Consider the following 21,020-nt stretch of genomic DNA (forward strand, 5'->3'; position numbering starts at 1 on the left):
GGCAAGAGGATTACTCGGCATCCGTGTCTACATTCTGCAGCCCCACGTCTGAAGCCCTCTGTTAGCACTCCATCAAGGCCTTTTCCGCTCCTGCCCGAGATGGCCTGAGGAGGCCTCCACCTCCTGCACTGGGTACAAGAGCTGTGTTGCAGTGAATGTGAGCGTCGATGGAACTGAGAGAGTCTCTGGGGCTGGGTGTGAGGCGTTTCCCGGCGCGGGGAAGCGCCGCGGGCCGGGCAGGTCCGGCTCTCCGCCTGGGGATGGCGGGGCAGGTCCCACGGCGGGGCGCTCCCGCCCCGGGCCTGCCCGCGCGCGGGGCGGCGCCTGCCCCGGAACCGCCGCGCGGGGCATTGTGGGTGCGCGGCCGCGGCTGCGGCTTTCGGCGGGTCCCGTGAAAATGGCGCCGTAGGCGGGAGCGGGAGGTGCCGCCGGCTCCCTGCGCTGCCGACCGGGCGGCGCGTCCTCGCCCCCCTCCTTCCCTCCGCCACCCCGCCGTGCTCCGGCTCTGCCGCCTGCTCCCGGCCCCCGCGCCACATCCTGCCTCCCGCGCGGCGATGGCGACTCCGGACCAAAAATCCCCCAACGTTCTGCTGCAGAGCCTCTGCTGCCGCATCCTGGGCAAGAGCGAAGGTAACGGCGTTCCCCCGCCATTCCCCCCGCGGCAGCGCTCGGAGCCCGCGGGGGCTGCCCCGGCAGGGCTGCAGAGGCGCCGGGCCCCTCGGCAGGGAGCGTCGGCGGCCTCCCGGCCCGGGGGTGACAGCCCGGGCAGTGCGAGGGGCGGCTGGGCACGGCAGCGGCCCTGCGAGCCGGAGCCCTGCGGCGGGAGGCGGCCGGAGACGGCTCCGTGCCCTCATGCTCCGGCTCCCCTGGAGCGTTTGGCCGGCTGGTGAAGGCGCTCTCCTCTTCGGGGAGCGGGGTGTTTGGGCGAAAGGGGGCTCCGTGTACGGGTTGAGGAACCTCCGTCTCCCGCCGGTGCCTGCTCGAGTGGAGCCATTGACGTGCGCCGGGTCCGCTACAGGTCCTCTGTGTCTTGATGCTGCTGTGAGTCTGCAGCAGGGGAATGAATCTCTTGTCTGTTTGCGTAAGTTTCTCCCTTGCAGTCAAGGCGAAGACTGTTTTTAGTAAGCAGTCGGAGGGGTGGAAAGGAAGGCGTGCCTCTGCTGAGACTCCTTTTTAAGTTGCTCTGTTTATCAGCATGGCTCGCTAGAGAAACTCATGCAGAGGCTTTTATTGCATCTTTTTTCTTGTATGAGAGATGACTTTCTCCATTATTAGTAATGGCTGTCAAGTCCCTTATTCTTTTCTCTCTCCATGCCCCTTTATTCTGACAAGTCCCTTTAGATATTTCCAGGATAGTAACTAAGACTTTTGAGCATTACCTGTTGTAAAACATTTCTAGAACATGGCTAGTGGATTATTGCTATTTTAGGAATCTAGAAAGTGTGTAACAAGGTGCAGATATATATATATAGTCTGTTTCTCAGACTTTCCATCTGTTGCAGGCAGCATGTCATGGTCTCACACCCCATCTTTGTCTCTCAGTTGGAGAGCTAACAGTTTAATGGATGAACTGTTTGGTGAATGAGAAACTGAAACTGGCAGCATGGCCACATCCAAAGAGTTATAGTCACTGTCTCAATGTCAAAATGAGGATCAGTAGCAAATGGTGTCCCTCAGAGGTCTGCATTGGGATTGATGATGATCAATATCTTTATTAATAACATAGACAGTGGGCTTGAGAGTGCCTTTGGAAGGTTTGCAGATGACACCAAGCTGAGCAGTGCAGGTGATGTGCTGAGGGAAGGGAGTGCCATGCAGAGAGACCATGACAGGCGTGAGGAGCACGCCCATGTGAACCTTTAGGTTCTGCACCTCGGTCAGGGCAATCCCCAGTATCTGTAGAGAGTGGAGGGTGGGTGGATTGAGGGCAGTCCTGCAGGGAAAGATGGGAGCGGATGAAAAATTGGACGTGAGGCAGTAATGTGCATCCCAGAAAGTCACCATATTCTGAGCTCCTTAAAAAGAAGCATGGACAGCAGGTAGAGAGCAGTGATTCTCCCCTCACTGCTCTGCTTTTGTGAGACCCCATCTGCAGTACTGTATTCAGCTCTGGAGCCCCCAGTTCTGAAAGGATGTGGAGGTATTAGAGCAGGTCCATGGAAATGGTGAGAGGAATGGAGCACCTCTCCTACAAAGCAGGTCTGAGAGAGTTGGGGTTGTTGAGCCTGGAGAAGGCTCTGCTCAGAGATCTCACTGTGGCCTTTCGGTCCTTAGAGAGGGCTTATAAGAAAGACATGTTTTAGCAAGGCCTAAAGTGACAAAACAAGGGGTAATGGCTTTAAACAATTATAGGGTATGTTTAGATTGGACACAGAGAAGAAAGTTTTTACAGTCAGGATTGTGAGGCACAGGAACAGGTTGCCAAGAGGAGTTGTGAATCCCATCCCTGGAACTGTTCAAGACCAGACTGAATGGGCCTTTGAGCAACCTGATCAAGTGAAAGATGTCCCTGCCCATGTCAGGGGAGGTGGACTAGGTGGTCTTTGAAGGTCCCATCCAGCGCAAACCACTTTGTGATTCTGTGATTCATCTGAGAGCCTTGGTACGGTTGGTAGGAAATGGGAATCTTTGTCTTCACTGAACTGTTGAGTAGGGACTCCTTCATGGAAAACACTCTGTGTAACCCTAAGATGTTAAGGGTCTTTTTCAACCTGAATAATTCTATGATCAACAGCTGTTGATTGCTGTGTTTTGTTTTTCAAAATATTTTCCTTTTGCATTGCATTTTTAAGTCTTCTGCAAGGCAGTATTTTTTTTTTTTCCCAGAGTCCATAGTATTTCTGTATCAGGAATTCCTGTTGTAAGATTTTATCAGGATGTGGCAAATTTCTATTCTTCTCCTGTCTCCACCAAGTCAGCAGTACTTTCTGAACTGTTTAATGCCTCTTGTGTTCTTCTGTAACCACATGTTTCTTTTAGCAAGTGTTTTAACTGTATGTTACATCAGACTACAATTCTAAGGTGCTCTTCCAGCTCTTTTTTTAAAGCTTTTACTTGCCTTTAACATTCTTTGGAAACTTTTTGCTGATATAATTGGTATATGTTCTCTTTTAAGAGTATTTCAAAGATTTGTTGCCAGAATTCTCAAATTATTGTGCTAGTTACTAGTTCTATTTCCAAAAACAAATTTTAAAAGAATTGGAAAATAGATTATATTGCTTTAGTGGATACCTTTTCAAGGACATTATTTCTATAATGTCTAATCCTGTTTTCTTCATGACTTTTTTCTTAGATTTGGAGTCTAATCTAAACTAAGTCTGAGCTTGTTTCTTAGTGTTATCTAGGTCTGTGATACTTTTTAAAGTTAAGCAGAGCATGAGAATGGAAATGGAAACCTCTGAGTAACAACTGAAGTATGACTATTGAGGTGAAATGGCTCACTTCTAGCAACTTAGGATCTAACTTTTTTTTTGAGTCATAGTGTCGATACCTCTCTGTATCTCCTGACAGGAATAATAATTTTATTTACAAGCAGTCTATGTGAAAACATGCAAGACAACTGTTTGGTTTATTTTTTTTAATGTTGAACCTGTTTATGTGTGTTGAGATTCTGATAATGTAACTATAACCCTTTCTATGTTTGGCTAATGAAAGTGGAAATTTTGGCCAAAATCACAGTAAGTTTCTGTGTGCAACCTGTAGTCTGCTTGTCTGTGCACTTGAGGATTATCTGAGGACTTTGAAGTGACAGCTGAAAAAAAGGGGGTTGTCTGCCACATTTATCACCTGTGTTTTAATGCACGTGACAGATGGGAAGCCTGTTCTTACCCTGCTCTTTATTCCTGTGTTAGAAGGGTTGCTAGCACTGAAACCTCAGCCTTCTGAGAGAGGATTTCCCTTGAAGCAGTCAACTGTAGTACATATGTTAGCTCAGCTATGGACTTCAAATGCATAGAGACTGCTAAATCAAAAATTCTGTGAAAGTCTCAGTGATGAAACGGGTGTGTGGTGGTTTTTTCCCCCACCCCCTTGATATCTATGTCCAAGGAATACATAAAAGACAATGAGGTAATTTTGATCGAGGAAGATGCATGTATCTGAAGGTGTAAGGAACCCACTGGACAAGCTGTTTAGCATCTCACTGTTTTTCAGTCTTGTAATTCTTGTTCCTTTCAGCAGAGAATTAAGTTTGAAGTAAGGTATTAGTGTGTGGTTAGCGGTCTGTGTGCAGCTTCTTTGCTCCTTGTGTATGGTCGAGTTAGGCTGCTTTGTAGATACACATCCTCTTTTTTGTAGCAAACTTTACAAGTGTTATCAGTTTAGTATTCGGAAAGTAATTTATGATGTTCAAGTACTTCTACAGAGTACACGGGCAAAAACCTTAGACACTTAAGAAATCTTTAAATTTACTAGAGAAATCTCTACTAACAATTCAAGAAGCTGAAAACATCCATCTTAAACCGTTTGTGTAGTTAACCTGCTGTGAATGTGCAGTACAAGGTACTGATGAATTTGAGTGAAATTTAATTGGTAAATAATAAAGGAATTGATGTTTGATGATTTAATGGTTGTTCCTGCCTGTGCATTCCCTGAGTTTCTGCTTGAGAATTTTTGTTCTCCCTTTATTCTTTCTCAGCACTTGTGTGTTACGTTTGTGAGGAAGCTACATCTGGATGGGGAGATCTGTTTATATAATGCCTGTGTGATAATTGTTCACTTAAGGCTAAAGTGGGATTACTCTCCTTCTGAGTCTTCATTGTGCAATACCCTGCCTGAAGTCTTCCATAAACCCATCAAGGAATTTTTTTGCTTCTGCCTGTGATGGCCTTAGAAGGCTCCCACCTTCTCTGCTAGTTAAAGATTTATGTTGAAGTGAATTTGTGGTTTGATGGACTGTGACTTCAGGCTCTCAGTGGTGGAGCCATCTTCTCTCTCTTTCCCCTTTTGGGATCATCCCCTAAGTAGAGGGCTTGCTTTGTTTCCTGAACTAGTCAGCTGCATAGGCCTAGTTCCTGGGATTTACTTTTTGCAAAAGACTCTGCCTCTGAGAAATTCATTACAAGGTCTACTGAGTGATGTGGAAGAACTGTTTAGTTGGTTGAGTTTTTTTTTTTTTTTTTTTTTTTTTTGTCTGCTTAAACTTTTCTTTCCCTAAAACTAGTGTTTGAAATCTTTTTGTTACTGTGCTCTAGCCGGTCCTCACGGTGGGGTGTAAAGCTTTGCGTGGTGCTGTGTGTCTGCAGTCAGCCACTGTGATTAGTTTGGGGTCTCTGCCCCTGCAGGTGGAGCTGCTGCTGACCTCTCTCTTCCACATGTCTAAGAATTACTGCACTGGCTTTGTATTATCTTCTGTGTTTTTCCAGGCTATCCACTCACTTTTATACTTACACCTGATCTTGCAGGGAGCTTGCTTACCTGTGCAGTAATGTCTATAATTTTCTTTTTCTCCCCTGTGTTTGTATGCTCCAGTGGTTATACAGGGCTGCATACCTCTCGTTGGACAATGATTTTAGTCCTTCTGACAAAGAACTTCTTGTTCTTAGCTATCTTTCACAAATCTCCTGGTAATCTTTAAAACTCTAAGACTTCTTAGTGCCTCCAATCGAAACAAATTGTATTGCTGTAAATATTCAAGCTGAATCTATTTGAGTTTGAAAGCTAAGAAGATTTTTGTGTACCAAAGTACTATTGGAGGTGTGCATGCTCTAGAAAGTGAAGTAGTATTTCAGTCTTTGGGGAGCAGTTTGCTACCTGAAGTCCATACTGTGGCCTCAATTTAATCTCCAGAGTGTCAGTGGCAGTTCTGTTACTGCTGTTTGATTTTGATTTTTTAAACTCTGAATTATTGGAATAGATGTTAAAATTTCATTGCTGGGGAAAAGCATAGAGTTAATTCAAAGAGTGATATGGAAGGATTTTTACCTATGCTAGTAACAGAGCAGATGGGAGTTGACAAAAGAGTCAAAAATTCACAGTGAGGGAAAGTTCTGAAAATATTGTGACAGAGTTGTTGATAGTCCAGTGGGACAGTACTCAAATAAATCTGTTTACTAGCAATGCAACAAGAGCCATCCATATTAGCAGAATTAAAGAATAGTTATGTTTCCTGTGCTGTGCATCAAAGTTTGTGGACAACTTCTAAGTAAGGAAAGATACGGGAGTGTGTGGCTTGAGCTTTATTTTGTGCTTATGTTGATTTATTTTCTTTTGCGGGAAAGGAGTCTGGAGACTAGAAAAACAATTAACAATAAATTTAAAGTGCTTCAAATAAAAACTTTCTTCAGCAGAAGTTTAAGATAGTTGTCTAAATCAGAAGGCTGATGTAAAATCAATTTTTTTCACGAACACTTCATAGTGTTTCAAAGAGTCACAGAAAGACTTCACTTGAAGGTACCCTAAAGGTCATCTAGTTTTAACCCTGCTGCCATGGGATGGGACACCTTCCACTATACCAGGTTGCTCAAAACCCATCCAGCATGGCCTTGAGCACTTCCAGGACAGGACATCCACAGCTTCTCTTGGCAATCTGCTGTAGTGTCTCGCCATCCTTGCTGTAAAGAATTTCTCCCTAGCATGGTGTATAAATGTCTCCTTTTTTATTTTAAAATCGTTTCTCCTCCTTGTCCTATTACTATCTGCCTATGTAAGAAGTTGCTCTCCTCTTTTTTATAACCCCCTTTAAGTACTGGAAGGCCACAATAATGTCTCTGCACAGAGCTTTCTCTTCTCCTGGCTGAACAACGCTAGCTCAGCCTGGCTTCACAGGAGAGGTGCTCCAGCCCTTTGACCATCTTTGTGCTCTCCAGTGGACCTGCTCTTAACAGGTCCAAGTCTTTTTGTGCTGGGCACCCCGGAGCTGGATGCAGCTCTTCAGGTGGTGTCTCATGAGGCCACAGTAAAGGAGAGAATCACCTCCCTTGAACTCCTGGCCACCTTTCTTTTGATATAATCCAAGGTGTGTATCAGGCCTTCTGGGCTGCAAGCACACATGGCTGCCTCGTGTCCGGCTTTTCTTCCCTGAGAACTCCCAAGTCCTTCTCTGCTGGGCTGGTCTCACTGGGTTCTGCCAGTCTGCAGTTGTGTCTGGGATTGCCTCAACTCAGTGCAGCACCTTGCATGTCATAACCAGGCTGGGCCTAGAATTGCACATTTCAGACCCAGTCTTTTCTACTGGAACAAGCAGTTTTGCTCACAGTGTATGTGGATTCTCCTCAAGAACAAAACAGCAGTGCTAATGGCGTTTGAGATTAGCCTTCTAGTTTTTATTGTTATATGCCGTGTTAATGCCGCTGCCTTTTTCCCCAGGTAATACTTCATAGTAATGTAGAACATCTGATATGAGTAAAACAGAGGAGATACAGCAGCATTGCTGTCTTGGCCAACGTCATATGTACTCATGGTATATGTGAGAAGGTGAAAAGTTTTACAGCTTTTCTTCCCAGCTTAATTTTGCAACAAACATTTTGTTATAGGAAATAAGCTTGTTGTTTGGTGTTTTTTTTACTTCAATATGTGTACTTGGCAGCACCTGTATCTGAAGTAGTTTGCAGCAATAATTATTCCCTGGTCAGCACCATTCCTACAGCACTGAATGCAGTTTAGAGTGTAATTGTTTCACAATAATTTTGTATTTGTGTTTAGGGAAAATGGTTGTCTGGGATGATGGACAGCTGACTGGAGAGTTTGCTAATCTTTGAAGCCTTTCAAGAAAGAAGGAAACTGGTTTAGCTAAACTTTCTTTAGTGTGGTCCTATAATTTAGAAATTGTTTATAGATGTATTTAAATAACCAAACATCTTTTCAGGAAGCAGTTTTCTCACAATGATTTGAAAAAACAGTTTCAATTACTACTTGGGCTTTTCAGGATTTCCCCCTGCCCACTTTTGGAAACTTAATTGACCAATAACTAATCTTATTTAAAGAAATATGTAAGAGTATAAAGTGAATTTCAATTCACTTCCCTAAAATTATAGGTAATGCTAGAAGCTTCTTTATAGCACTAGTCTTGCTGAATGTCAGCACATCCTCTGAAATACTGCATTCTTGCAAGTAATAATTGGCTAATTATCTCTTTGTCTTGTGAACTTTTCCTTTAAGTTTTATCTTTAGTCCTATTTCTCCTTGCTTTCTTTACAACCAGAGTCTTCCTATGCATTGCTTCTATGTATTTTTTTCCATGGGGCTACACTTGTATTTTCTTCAGCTTTAAAGTGCTGTTACCTGGCTTTTGAAGTAGTTCAATTCTATTACTGCATTGTGTGTAGGAAAGTTTGAATGGCTGCGTGGAGTATAGATCTTTGAAGGATTGAAGGGTTGCTTTGTTCAAGGGAGACAGTTTTTAAATTTTCATTTTTTTTTCTTTTGATTTACAAGTGACAGTTCTCTGCTCAGCTGTGTGGCTGCTTATCAGTGTCGTTAATTGTGTGTGTATTACTTAGGGGATCTAGTCTGAGGAGAGGTGGCTGTCTCTGTATTCTCTGCTCTGATCAGACCTCTGGAAATCAAGTAATGATCAATGTTGTTTTACCCCTTTAGCCTTCAGACAGCTGCATCAGATACATTGAGCTTGCTGTTATGTAACAGAGTCATGCTGTAATCATTTTCTGATGAAGGATGTTCAAATAGATGGCTGTATATTTTAAGTATGTCTGCTGTCATAATGATGATTATTTGAGGAGGGAAGCAATTAGATGTGCCTGTTAGTTATAAGCTGTGTGAATTTTTATTGTACTGACACATATCTGTATTTAGTTATATTTAATCACTTTAGGTACTGAAGTTATTATATGAATTCATGAGAAATAATCTGCTGAAGAAACACCCACAGCAGGGAATTTTGCTTGTAAAAAGGAAGCTGGACTTGGTATGAGTAAAACATGAAAATCTGAATTAAATAAAATAGAAAACCAGTCTTGCAACAGAGCTGTTGAATTGCTGGTGCAAATCAGCAATGTATAAAGAACATAATTTTCCATGTTTTCAGTAGTGCTACAGGTTTAAAAAGCAAGATTTGTTGGGTGGAATTGCAGTCTTTCAACTAGAGATCTTTCTCAGATGCTTTGTTACAGCAGTATGGAAAAGGCTATACTAAGTTTCAGTGCTTTAACTAGTCTTGTTATGGTTGGTGTCGAAATAGAAAGTTGTTACAGGAGGTAATAGATTTTCCTTAAAACTTGCCCATTACAGAAAAAGCTTGCCCCTTTCCTATCTGCTGCCAAGTACACAGTTGAGGAAAAAATGGAACATACGCTGTTTGGGATAACTTAGTGTCAGTATTTGATTTTAATTTGCCATGCAGAATACTTTTTTTAAATCTTGAGCTCTGTTGTGGCATGCATTAAACTTAAGAATCACACAGAAATGCTTCCGCATACTTAACTCTTCACACCTAGTTCATCAGTAGCTGTATGATTAAATTTTTATATTTGTATTTTCAAAACCTTATTGCAGTTGAAAGGTTGCTTAGTCTAACAGTAGGGGAGACATTTGTCATAGCAATTTGTGACCTTACAGTAATAGTGGCATTTTCTTCTCTGACAATAGAACAATACTCTTGCTCCTTCTGTCGGCCAGTATTGTCAAATGCTTTTAAATGTTAATAACTTTGTGTGCGGACTGTTTCCCTGATTGTGTGAGCCATTTCTTTATGTGAATTGGTTAATACTTGCTGTTCTACAGTTATATTCTGGTGGAGTTGGACCAGTGGATGACATTTATAGTACAAGACAGTATAAAATGGACATTCAAGAAGAATGTAGAGCATTCAAACACAATCTAGCACATTGTGATTTTTAAATTTCAAACTTCTTTCCATAAGTTTTTGAAGATTTTAATGCATTTAATCAATATTTGACTCCTACTGTCTCCAAGGTGATTTTTTTTTTTCCGGTTGCAAAAATTAATTATTTAAGAGATGATAAATGCTTAATATATGTCTTGTTCTAGTGGTTCTTTACCGTATGTCATTTTTTTGTTCCTTTTGTACATATTTGTCCTGACCAGCATCGTTGGCTGAACCTTTGCTGCATTACTTGGCAGTTTTCCCTGGGAGCTGACTGCTCAGCTGGCTGAATAAAACACACAAGGATGTGATGCATTTGCACACATAATTGTTATATACAGAACAGACAATATGCAGAATTGCTTGGATGGGTTTCTTTCTCGAAGTAAAAAGATTCAAGTGTTGCAAGCACACTTGGTTATTTTCTTATGTACCTTTTTCCTTGTGTTATTACAGTTGTTTCTAGATAAGGAATAAAAATCTGTCTGACCTTTTCTAAGGGCACTTTACATGTCTGTAGGCTTATTGTTTGATTTTCAGGTTGATAAATGGGAATATAACTATGCTATAGAAGCATTAATACTGACCTGGCCCTTTCTTGGTGTTACCAGACTGTTAGTTTTCTCAGAAAGCAAGATACTTGCACTAAAGCAGTGCAGTTAAACTGTTAAACAGTTTAACAACAAGGTTAAAACCAGAATTATTGCATTAGGAAGAAGCAGTGGAAGGAGGTCACTGATTTGTGACCTCTGTGTCACATTATGGATTGGGGTGTGATGCTGATATCTCTGAGCTGGCTTTGGACCAATGGGTGAAACCATTCAAACTGTTTTAAACAAAACCAAACCTAAAACTGAGATGCAAACTGGTAAAAGCACTGTTGTGGATATCTGAATGAAGATCCATGGGTAGGTGGTGAACGTGAGTGTATTGCTGTGGTGTGTGAGCTGAATTGTGTGACTGTGTGCCAGGTCCCACAGCATTTCTGTCCGTGGGGAGGGGCAGAGCCAGTTAAGTGGGCAAATGCTCTCTAGCAACTGGGTAGACCTAAGTGTCTCTTTCAGCTCAGAATAGGAGGGGCTTATTTACAAATTTTGATGCAGTTATTTGTGGAGTGTGTACAGATGAGTGTGTTTGAAATATCACATTAATACTATGATAAACTGGACTTTACTGCCCTCTGGTTAGAAGTGTGCCTAAGAATCACAGCATAATATTATCAGATCTAAGCCGGTACATTTTTGCTGCTTTCAGACATAGCAATGTAATATGTCTCACTTTTTTAAAAATTAGTTTTAATAGAACTGTAGCATTCTACTTAACTGACAGTGTTTTCTTTTTCTTTCAGCTGATGCAGCCCAACAGTTTCAGTATGCAGTGAGAGTTATTGGAAGCAATTTTGCTCCCACTGTTGAGCGTGATGAGTTTCTTGTAGCAGAGAAAATCAAGAAAGAACGTAAGTGCATCTTGTTTCTTTCTTAGAAACATGAAATTCTTTTTGAAGTTAATCAGGTTATTTCTCGGAAAAGGGGACAACTCTGCCTCACAGATAGTTATCTAATCTATTATTAATGCTTTATTCCTGAAAATCTCATGATGTAAATGCTATTAATTTCCTAGCAAATATTCCTGAGTGGCTATTTGTATTCACAGCTCAGATTTTTCTGAATGCTCAGCTTAAACTTTCCTTGCTGCTTGGTATCTTAGCTACTGTGACGACAAAGAGCAATTAATACTGCACTCCATTCACCTTAATAGTACTTGGAAATGATGAATTCATAATTCATAGTTCTTCTTAGAAGAGTAAAAGACTGATATTTTTGAGATGTGCACTTCAGGAATATTGCACATTGGCACAATTAACTTCATGAGTACCTGTGTGAAACTTGCTGAATGAGTATCCTGGGAATTGATGGAATGGTTTGTGACTTACCTGACTTGCCTTCAGTTTCTCTACAAGTTTTCCGCAACCACCTTCTTAAAAACAAAATCAGATCATGATTTTGTAAGGGATGTTGTATTTCCATTCCATTGTGCTCTCTGCTGCTCTGAGTCACGTGTTGCACTGTGTGTATCCAAAGGAGATGTGATGAATTCTTCTTGAAAAGCCAAAGACTGCTTTCAGCAGATTCTGCTGCACAGTAGCATGTCCAGAAACAATTACTTGAATTGTGCTAATGAAATTAAAACTTCATATTTGAGCTTTGAATATTCAGAGATTGAATTAGGATAACTGACGTCAGTGGTTATAACTGGTTTAAGGTCCGTGTGTATTTTTTGTTAATGCAGAGCTTCCGTGACTTGCTGACAGACAAATAAGCCCATTAGAATTCCTCTAGCTACAACTCCAAAACACTGAAATCTACAATATATACTTTCTGCCATACTTTGGCTACTTTGTAGACAACACAGCGTGTATTCTTTGGGCCTGTTGCCAGTTTTCTGAAGAGGACTGTGTCCCTCATCCTCCTCCCCAACTTCAGCTGGATATATGTCCTTCCAACTTTACATTTATTTTGGAGATACCACACAAGTAATGACTTACTTGGCAAAGTGTACTTACCAGTGACATTTGATGCTAATTAACATTTCTAGCATTTAATAGCTATTTTTCTTATCACTGAAGTTTGTTCAGATGTCTTTATTGCCTTGGTTTTCTTTTAACATGGCTCTTTCTGATGCAACATAGCTTTTTAAGAAATTTTAGTTGGAAAATGTGTCTCCTCCAAGAAGGTACTTCTGTAACTGGCATTGATTTGAGACTTATTTTTGTAATACATGAAAGTTGTGTGACCCTGGAGTTCTGCCTGACTTGCAGCAAATGGCATCCTTGATTTTATTGCCTAAAATAGAAACAATTACACTCGAGTTTTGGAGCAATTACTAGTAGTTTTTATAACATTCTTTAATGATTATCTGCTTTCAGTTGTGTCTTCAGTCCCTTAGGTCCCTAAATCTACTGAATGGCAGACCAGACTTTACCAGGACAAAAAAGGTATATTTTGGTTGAGTTAAGAAAGGTAGGTACTTGTATTGAATCACTTGCATTGCAAGAATTCTCAGGGCTGGTATGCAGATAAGATGAAAGCAGTGTTTAAGTAAATACAGTGAAACAGTCCAGCATCATGAAGCTTTCTTGATTGCATCTTATAATTTACCACAAGTATGTGTTAAGACATGAGTTTTACACTTTTTCAAATTTTTAATCTACTTTTTTTTTTTTTTTTAATAGTTGTGCGGCAAAGAAGGGAAGCAGATGCTGCTTTGTTTTCAGAACTCTACAGAAAACTCGGTTCACAGGTAGTTTAATAAATGTGTAAAGAAACTGAAAGCACTCATAAGCACCCTTCTGATGTTAGAGTTGTTTTGGAGAGTGCTCAGGTCATGAACAATATTTTTGCTGCAAGGATGGTTAAATATTCAAACAGCTTGCCTAGGAAAGTTGTGGAGTCTTCATCCTTAGAGACAAGTCAAAACCTGACTGGACACAGTCATGGGCAACCTGCTGTAGATGACCTGGCTTTAAACAGGGGGTTTGGACCAGACAACTTCTAGAGATGCCTCTCAACCCTAGCTGTATTTTTAGTATTTGATTCAAGTTATATGAAGAAAGGAACTCTATAAAAATAAAGGGATCATTTTATATGTAAAACTGATTAATTTTCTCATCATTTATTTTACAGAAACGCCCTTGCAGTGTATTGATTTTACTAATCTAATATTCTCATGCATCTGAGTTTTTAAGTGCTCCAGGTCTTTTAATATTGAAAGTTAAGAGTTTGCTGACTTGGATGGCTCTAACACCAGTGTTAATCAAAGAACACTGCATGCCAATATTCTGACTAAAGATGTTAGTGTGTGGAAAACCTGAGTTTAACATGATAATGCTGAGGTTAAGATTACAAAAAAGGTATTCTATGGGAAGTATGACTAGTCAGAACTTGGTTCTCCTCCTCCTCTGTTCAGTTCTTGACTTACCCTTTACTTTGTGAGTGTTTGGAGCTCGTTACTGAGTAACGTTGTCCTGGTTTTGGTATCCAGTGGGTTTGTGTATTAGTTGCACTGGTTTGTACAGCACAGCACTTATTTGCAGACAACTCGTAATACAGACTTTGTGTAACATGTTTCTGTAGCTTATGTACTGCATTGCCATTTGGCAAGCATAGTGATGCAGAGCATGATGACTAATCTTTGGAACAAAATGCCTTGCCTGTGTTATACGTTTGCTTATTCTTCTGAATGTAATGCAAGCTATCTCCTGTTTACTGCCTCAAACATTTAAGGTTTTTCTAACCTTTTTTTTTTTTCCTCTGCTAGCATCTTGTGTATGTGAAATAGTATAATGGCTTCTTTAAAATTCACACAACCAATTATTATTCAGTCTGCTGTTAGGTTTATTACTAATGGCATACAATAATTTCTTTTTCCTGTGAGCATAGGGAAGGGCTTGAAGGGATATGTTTTCTGAATCAATGAGGCTCTCCTTCCAACAATTCTCTTGAAAGCAGTTGGAAGGGAAAAAAGCATATGTGAATCTGTTTTAACTTTGTTTCATCCATTACTCCAAACAGGAAAGGAGGTCAGTGCTTATTTTTATGGCAGCCTGCCAGTTGACCAAAGCATGCTTCTTGGAGCACTTGGATTTATTCTAACCTGGCCAGTAGAAGAAACAGTTGCTGCTCCTTCTTCACCACTTGTCTATCAGTTGCTGTATTAGTTACTTACAGCAGATGCAGTTCTTCTACTTTTTGCTTGTTCTTGAGATTGAAGCAGAAGATAATAGAATTGTGCTCTACATAATAATATAGAATGTCTCTTTTTATATAAAAATGTAGAGCTTTGGTAAATTATGTTGCTTCATAAGGGATAGAGTCTGTGTTGAATCTTGATATGACTCAAGTTTGCTTTATATTCAGCATTGCTCAGTATTGCAGATCATAGGCTGATCAATATTGTGAGGGAATTTGTATAAGTTTCTTTGGCTCAGCTTAATGTGCATCATAAGGTTCTCTGTCCCTGGTAAATTCAGGGCAAGTGTTAGTGTCACAGAACTATGGAGTAGCATATCTAGGAACACGCATATTTAAAAGAAATCATTTTAGTGCTTGCTTTCACTTTAAAGTACTCTGTTTGTAGCTTCGGCTTTAGCTGAAGTTGGACAGCTTTCTTCTGAGATCTAAAACTGCAGACAGTCTTATTCTAAAAGTCTGTCTGTGTTCGCTAGAGAGTATTGTGTATTCCTCAAGTTTCATATTAACAGTGTCTCTATCTTAAGTTATTAAAATTTTGGTAGCTCTCTTAAATGGCATTTAAAGTAATAGAAATCAAACCCCTCACTTTCAAGACCTCCCTGTAAAGGAGAGTGGAGGGGAGAAAGGAGAAAAGATAGTTCCTTGCTTAAAACTTCACCAAAAGTTTTCCTTTTTCACATTTAGGTTAAATTAATGGCTGCATCTGAGATGTTTTAAGTGGTGAGAGTGTGTGGGAATGCTGGTAACAGTTCGACTCTGTATAAACCACATTCTTAGTAGGTATGAATTTTAAATTGAGCCTACTTGCTGATCTTGGAGCAGGTGAGAATTCATGATTTGAACACCATGGAAAAAATTCATAAAATTAGCAATATAGAGGCTGCACTGCACATTCCCTGTTTATTCAAAAACGTGGCTCTGAGTTAGTCTTATTTATCTGGAAAGTTGATTTATATGTGTCTGTATTAGGAAATTGGATAATTAAAAAGAATTTTGTGCTTATCAAGAGTTGAACTTATTTATGCTTGTCTTCATCTTTCTTTGAAGGGCATTTTGAAAAACAAATGGTCAATACTCTACCTCCTGCTTAGCCTTAGTGAAGATCCACGTAAACAGTCTAACAAGGTAGGTGAGGAGACTTTGTTGGTTCTGAGAAATAGGCAATGTGTGTCAGTTATTTTAGATGTCTTCAAGAATCATTATCCAGACTTGACCAGTACCTCAAGGTTGTTTTCATGATATGTGTGTGAGGCTGAAGGGAAGAAAACACTTGTTAAGTATCTGTAATATTTGGTGTAGTTTTCTTACACTACATAAATGTAAAAATATGAGCTGTCGAACATGTGCAACTGAAGTTGTGAGTGTATTAGATGGGCGGTTTTTATGTTTACTTTCTGCTTGGTGGTGTGATGTCTGCTCATGTGATAGTGAGTTTTAAATGGAGTAGGGAAAGCAAAATGTTGTTGCAGTGCTGCTGGCACCAAAATGCTTTTTGCAGCTATTGCTAATGATGATTTGCAGGCAAAAAGAAGTTGTATTGCTAAAATGCTGTTGCTCACTGAAAGGCAGTTTTTGTCATGATAATTGCATCAGCAAATTTTTCTTTGCATAAACATGGTCTTCAAATATTTCTTGTGTTGTTGATATTACACTCCTATTAACTGACATGTGACTTAAAGCACTTCCCACATCTTTTTTGTCTGTTTTTTTTTTTTTTGTTTTTTTTTTTGTTTCTCTTCCCTTTTCAAATCCTTTTCAGGTGTCAAGTTATGCCACGCTTTTTGCTCAAGCATTGCCACGGGATGCTCACTCAACTCCTTATTACTATGCCAGGCCTCAGACCCTTCCATTGAATTACCAAGACCGCAGTGCTCAGTCTGCCCAGAGTTCCTGCAGCATGGGCAGCAGTGGGATCAGCAGCATCAGCCTGTATGCCCTAAATGGGCCAACTCCAACTCCACAGTCACTCATTCCAGGGTAAATTCACCTTACTGATAGGTTTGGAGAAGACTTGCCTTTTTCTTTCCTTCACCCTCTGCTTTTGTATGCCATTGGAAATTCCACTTTAGATGGAGAGAAACTGAGTTCCTCAGCTGAACAGTTCAGAATATCAGGTGCTGGCATATGACCATATGAAGCCATAAATGGCTGTCCAAATGTGTCCGTTTTTAATCACTATCTTCTTGTCTCCTAATTTTCCTTCCCACCCCCAAGAGCTGTGAAACAAACACGAGATCACAAGATGCATTTTTAGAAAGGATCAAAGCTTTTTTTTTTTGAGTTGAAGATGTATTTTTTTAGTAGAGCGTGTTTGACATGAGTTATTAAATTCATATTATGGAATTAGTACTGACAGAACTGGATTTTATTGTTATTAATAGGCTTTACAAATACTGCAGTAGTGAGAAGATGTAGTTCAGCATTCTGGAAGTGGAAGCTTGGTAAAAAGCAGTATTTCATCCCTGGACTTCAGGGTAGGAGACTTGGGGCTCCTCTGGGATCTTCTTGGAAAGATCCCCTGAGAGGATGCCCTGGAGGAAGGAGGGATTAAGGAGAGAACAGAATAGGATATTTCTGTTTGAAGGGAGCTACAATGATAGTCTAGTTCAACTACTGGACTAGAGAGCTGGTTGGAATTCAAGGATCACCTCCTGCAAGCTTAAGAAAGAAATGGGCAAGGAGGAATTAAAAGTGGCAGGAGGCCTGCATGGAGAAACAAGTTGTTTCTGACAAAACTCAGACATAAAAAAGTGTACAAAAGATGGCAGCAGGGCCAGGTGCAAAGGAGCATCCAGGGGCAGAGTGACTGCAATGAAATCCTGAACTAACCTAGAGCTTAATCTGTCAAGGTGCATGAAGGGAAACAGCAGATATTTCTGCAACTACATAAGCAGTAAAGGAAGGCTAGAGAAAACATGGGCCCCTGTTCAAGGGGCATGGACTTAGGTGGCAGATATGGAAAAAGTTGAGGTATTTGGTGCTTGCTTTGCCTTTTTGCTGGTAAAGTCAGCGCAAGACACTGACACCCTTGGGTAAGTCTTTGTTGCTCTGGAAAGCATGTCCAGATGGACAAGAAGGGCGGGACTAGGAGTAGTTAGCACAGAGTTCAGAAAGGCATGCCTACCAATCTTGCAACCTTCTGTGATGAGATGACTGACTTGATGAACAAGGGGAAAGCAGTAATGGTTGCTTATTTCAACCTTACTAAGACTTTTAATGCTGTCTACCTGTGACAACCTTATTGACAGACTTAATAAAATATGGACTTGGTAAGGTGACAGTGAGGTGAACTGAACCTGTTAGACTGAAAAGGATTATCATCAGTGACACAAAGTCCAGCTGGAACCCAATCCTTAATGGTATAACCGGAATCTGCATCCTTCGTCCCACCTGATGACATAGAGTGAATCTTGGGCAATTTTGCAGAAGATCCGAAGCTGGGAGGAGTGGTTGTTAAAGGAGGTCATTAACCTGTCTCTCAGAGGGAGCTCAGTGGGCTCCAGAAACTTCAAAGTCAGAAACTGCTGAAGTTCAAAGTCCTGTACCTGGGAAAAAATAACTCCATGCAGCAGTACATACTGCGTGCTGACTGATTGCAAAGCAGCTTTGCAGAAAATGTCCTGGGATTCCTGGTAGGCACCAAGTCGAAAATGAATGTGCAGTTTGTGGTGAAGAAGGCTAAGAGCCTCCTGGGTTGTGTTATGAGAGACATCACCAGGATGGTGAGGCAAATAAAACTTCTCACTGCTCAGTACTGATGAGGACACATCTGAAATGCTGGGTCCAGTTATAATACAAAGAGAAGATACAGGCAGGCTGGAAGGAGAAATCTGGAGGTGAAGCCCAAAACCATTTAAGAGGTTGAAGCATCTGACATGTGAGGGGAAGCTGAGTGAGCACTGGAATTGTTTAGCCTGGAGAAGAAAACTCTTGGGATCTTACCTATGTAATGGTATGGCAAGGGGCATAAGAAGACTGAGCTAGACTGTTTTGGGTCAGGGAAGGAGCAAGTGGTAACTGGCAAAATATGTGAGTTGTGAATCACAGTTAATCAAAAGGGAGAAAAACCCAAACCTTTTTGCATTGAGATGGGGGTGTATGTTTAAGGGTGGAGGTATATTGTGAAACACTGAAATGGGTTGCCCAGAGAGGTTGTGTAGTCTCCATGCTTGAAAATATTAAAAATACTACTTGAGCAATGTACCAGCTAGCCTTCTGTCGTTGATCTGCTTTGATCAGAAGGCTTGTAGGAGGTGATCTCCAGAGGTCACTTCTAGCCTGAATCATTGTATAATACTGATACAATATAGAAAGATACGTCAGTGAGGTTATTTCTTATATCTGCTTGCTTAAAAATATCAGCAGAACCTACCCTCTTTCTGGCATATTCTTGTTCAGACCTGCTCATACTGTTCCATTTTATTGCAATTTCATTGTGCTCTTTAGTCCTGTACTCTGTGAGCTGAACAACCCAAATTAAATCTTTCTGTGAGTTTCATTCTTCCTGAGCTTCTCTTTGTACCTGTTTTTTTTTTTTTTTTTCTAGAGTTACATTCTTCTGAACAGCCAAAATTCAGTGTTGTACTCTGAGGCCTTACTAATGCTGAATTCAGCAGAGCTCAGTCTTCAGCACTGAGACTGGTTGTTCTCAAGATAGGCGGCCTCCTGAGCTGGTAGATGTGGACAGAGAGCAGAATGGACCCACTGTAATCTAGGAAGGAGGAATTACTGACCTGCTGACCTACTTAGATGCTCACAAGTGTGTGGGACTGGATGGCTCACCAAGGTGCTGTCCGTCATTTTATCAGTCCTGGCTTACCAGGGAGTCCTGGACAACTGGAGCTTGGCCAGTGTGATATTTTTTTCAGGGTTAAGACTTTTGTTTGTGGAAACAATTACAAGTTTGAAAGGAAGTGCCTGGATAGCCCTCCTTGATTACATCTTCAGGCACTTGATACAAACTATCTGAAAGAGTAGAGTAGCTGGAAATAGTTCTTTGACATGTAACTACACTTCAGCTAATAACAAAACTTAAATGTTTAGATTTTTCTACTATGACTATGTTTATTATTTTTATAATACCTTCACTTTTAACCTGTTTCAATATAGTTGCACATTTCATCAAAGTTAATCTTTGATATGAAATCATGTATGTCAAACTTATACTTCCCTTTTCTACAGGGGGCTTTTTTGAAAGTGTAGGCTTACAGGAAAAAATAAATTGCTTTTCTGTTCTCTACCCTTTTCTAAGGTTCCTTTATTAAGCCACCACTACCCCAAACTAGGGGCATCTTTCAAAATTTGCATCACTCCACACCATGTAATGGGTATAGAATGAAAGTTTTTAAAGGTGTTTCTTCTTTTTATCTTTTTAGACAATCCTATCAAGCTCCAGGTGTTGGAGATTGCCTCCGTCAGCAGCTAGGTTCACGTCTTGCATGGACTTTAACTGCAAGCCAGCCTTCCTTACAAAGCACTACCTCAAAAGGCTTTTCAAATGCTGTCTCTCGTGGTGTGCCGAGGTCGAGGCGAGAAGGGGACACAAGTGGTGAGCAAAGATGTATTCATTAAAGATAATGTCTTTTATGGTTGTTATCTGTATCCTCCATTATCTTGAAAATTATTTTGGGATCATAGCATGTTGATTTTTTCAAGAGTGTTTTTCTAGAATGTACTTAATAGAAGGATAGAAGCAAATATGTAAGACTAGTATATTTGACCACAGTCTCTTTGGCTGGTTGTTAATTTCTTTCTGCACTGGTTAGTTGGATTGTGATCTGGTCCTCTTGAAAGACTGAGTTCATTCCAGTGTTTGTCTTAGTTAAGTGATAGTGACATGTGAGCAATGATCATTCTTTTGATGATCAGAAGATGCTACTGTTTCTAGAGTCAGAAAGAGAGCTCAGTAAACAGAACTTGTTGGAATACTCATCTCTTTGTGGTTCTGTGTCTTTCAGAACTTGGAAATGTGAACTGGAATATAGAGCTCTTAAACCCGTTTCTTCTTTAGATTAGCATACTGTTTACAGAGGTTGTATTTAGAACAAGTGACATAAAATGTTGTCAAAAAAAAAAATAGACTCATGAAATCACAGAATGGTTTGAGTTGAAAGGTACCTTAAAGATCATCTTCTTCCAACTCTCTTGCTGTGGACAGGGACACCTTCCACTAGACCAGGTTGCTCAGAGAGCCATCCAGCCTATCCTTGAACACTTCAGGGATGGGACATCCACAACTCTGGGCAGCCTGTTCCAGTGCCTCATCAGCCCTCACAGTAAGGAATTTCTTCCTGAATTCCTAATATTCCTAATTTATGTCCATGATTAAGTGCCTGTAAACTTGAAGCTGATGTCTAGAGGACATCTGAATTTACACAAGTGCAGCTAAGAAGGAATTGTTTAACAGGTGATCTCTGTGGCGACTGTGGCAACTCTTACTGTAAAAGTAAGTTCTGAGTAAGTTAGCTGATGGCAGATGTTGTCATGCC

The 21,020-nt window shown here is 40.7% G+C and overlaps 1 protein-coding gene across 1 annotated transcript in view; it reads left to right on the forward strand.

Annotated features, from left to right (window-relative positions):
• Nucleotides 1-351: 351 nt before the first annotated feature.
• Nucleotides 352-21,020, forward strand: part of TUBGCP3 (tubulin gamma complex associated protein 3) — a 48,547-nt gene continuing 27,878 nt past the window's right edge. The window contains exons 1-6 of the mRNA XM_041472422.1: nucleotides 352-630; nucleotides 11,130-11,237; nucleotides 13,014-13,081; nucleotides 15,580-15,657; nucleotides 16,292-16,509; nucleotides 19,908-20,080. Coding sequence (XP_041328356.1) covers nucleotides 555-630; nucleotides 11,130-11,237; nucleotides 13,014-13,081; nucleotides 15,580-15,657; nucleotides 16,292-16,509; nucleotides 19,908-20,080 — 721 coding nt within the window. The 5' untranslated portion in view covers nucleotides 352-554. The remainder of the gene's footprint in view (nucleotides 631-11,129; nucleotides 11,238-13,013; nucleotides 13,082-15,579; nucleotides 15,658-16,291; nucleotides 16,510-19,907; nucleotides 20,081-21,020) is intronic.

The sequence above is a fragment of the Pyrgilauda ruficollis genome, unplaced genomic scaffold (assembly GCF_017590135.1).
Source record: "Pyrgilauda ruficollis isolate IOZ18807 unplaced genomic scaffold, ASM1759013v1 scaffold29, whole genome shotgun sequence".
Taxonomy (NCBI): Eukaryota; Metazoa; Chordata; class Aves; order Passeriformes; family Passeridae; genus Pyrgilauda; species Pyrgilauda ruficollis.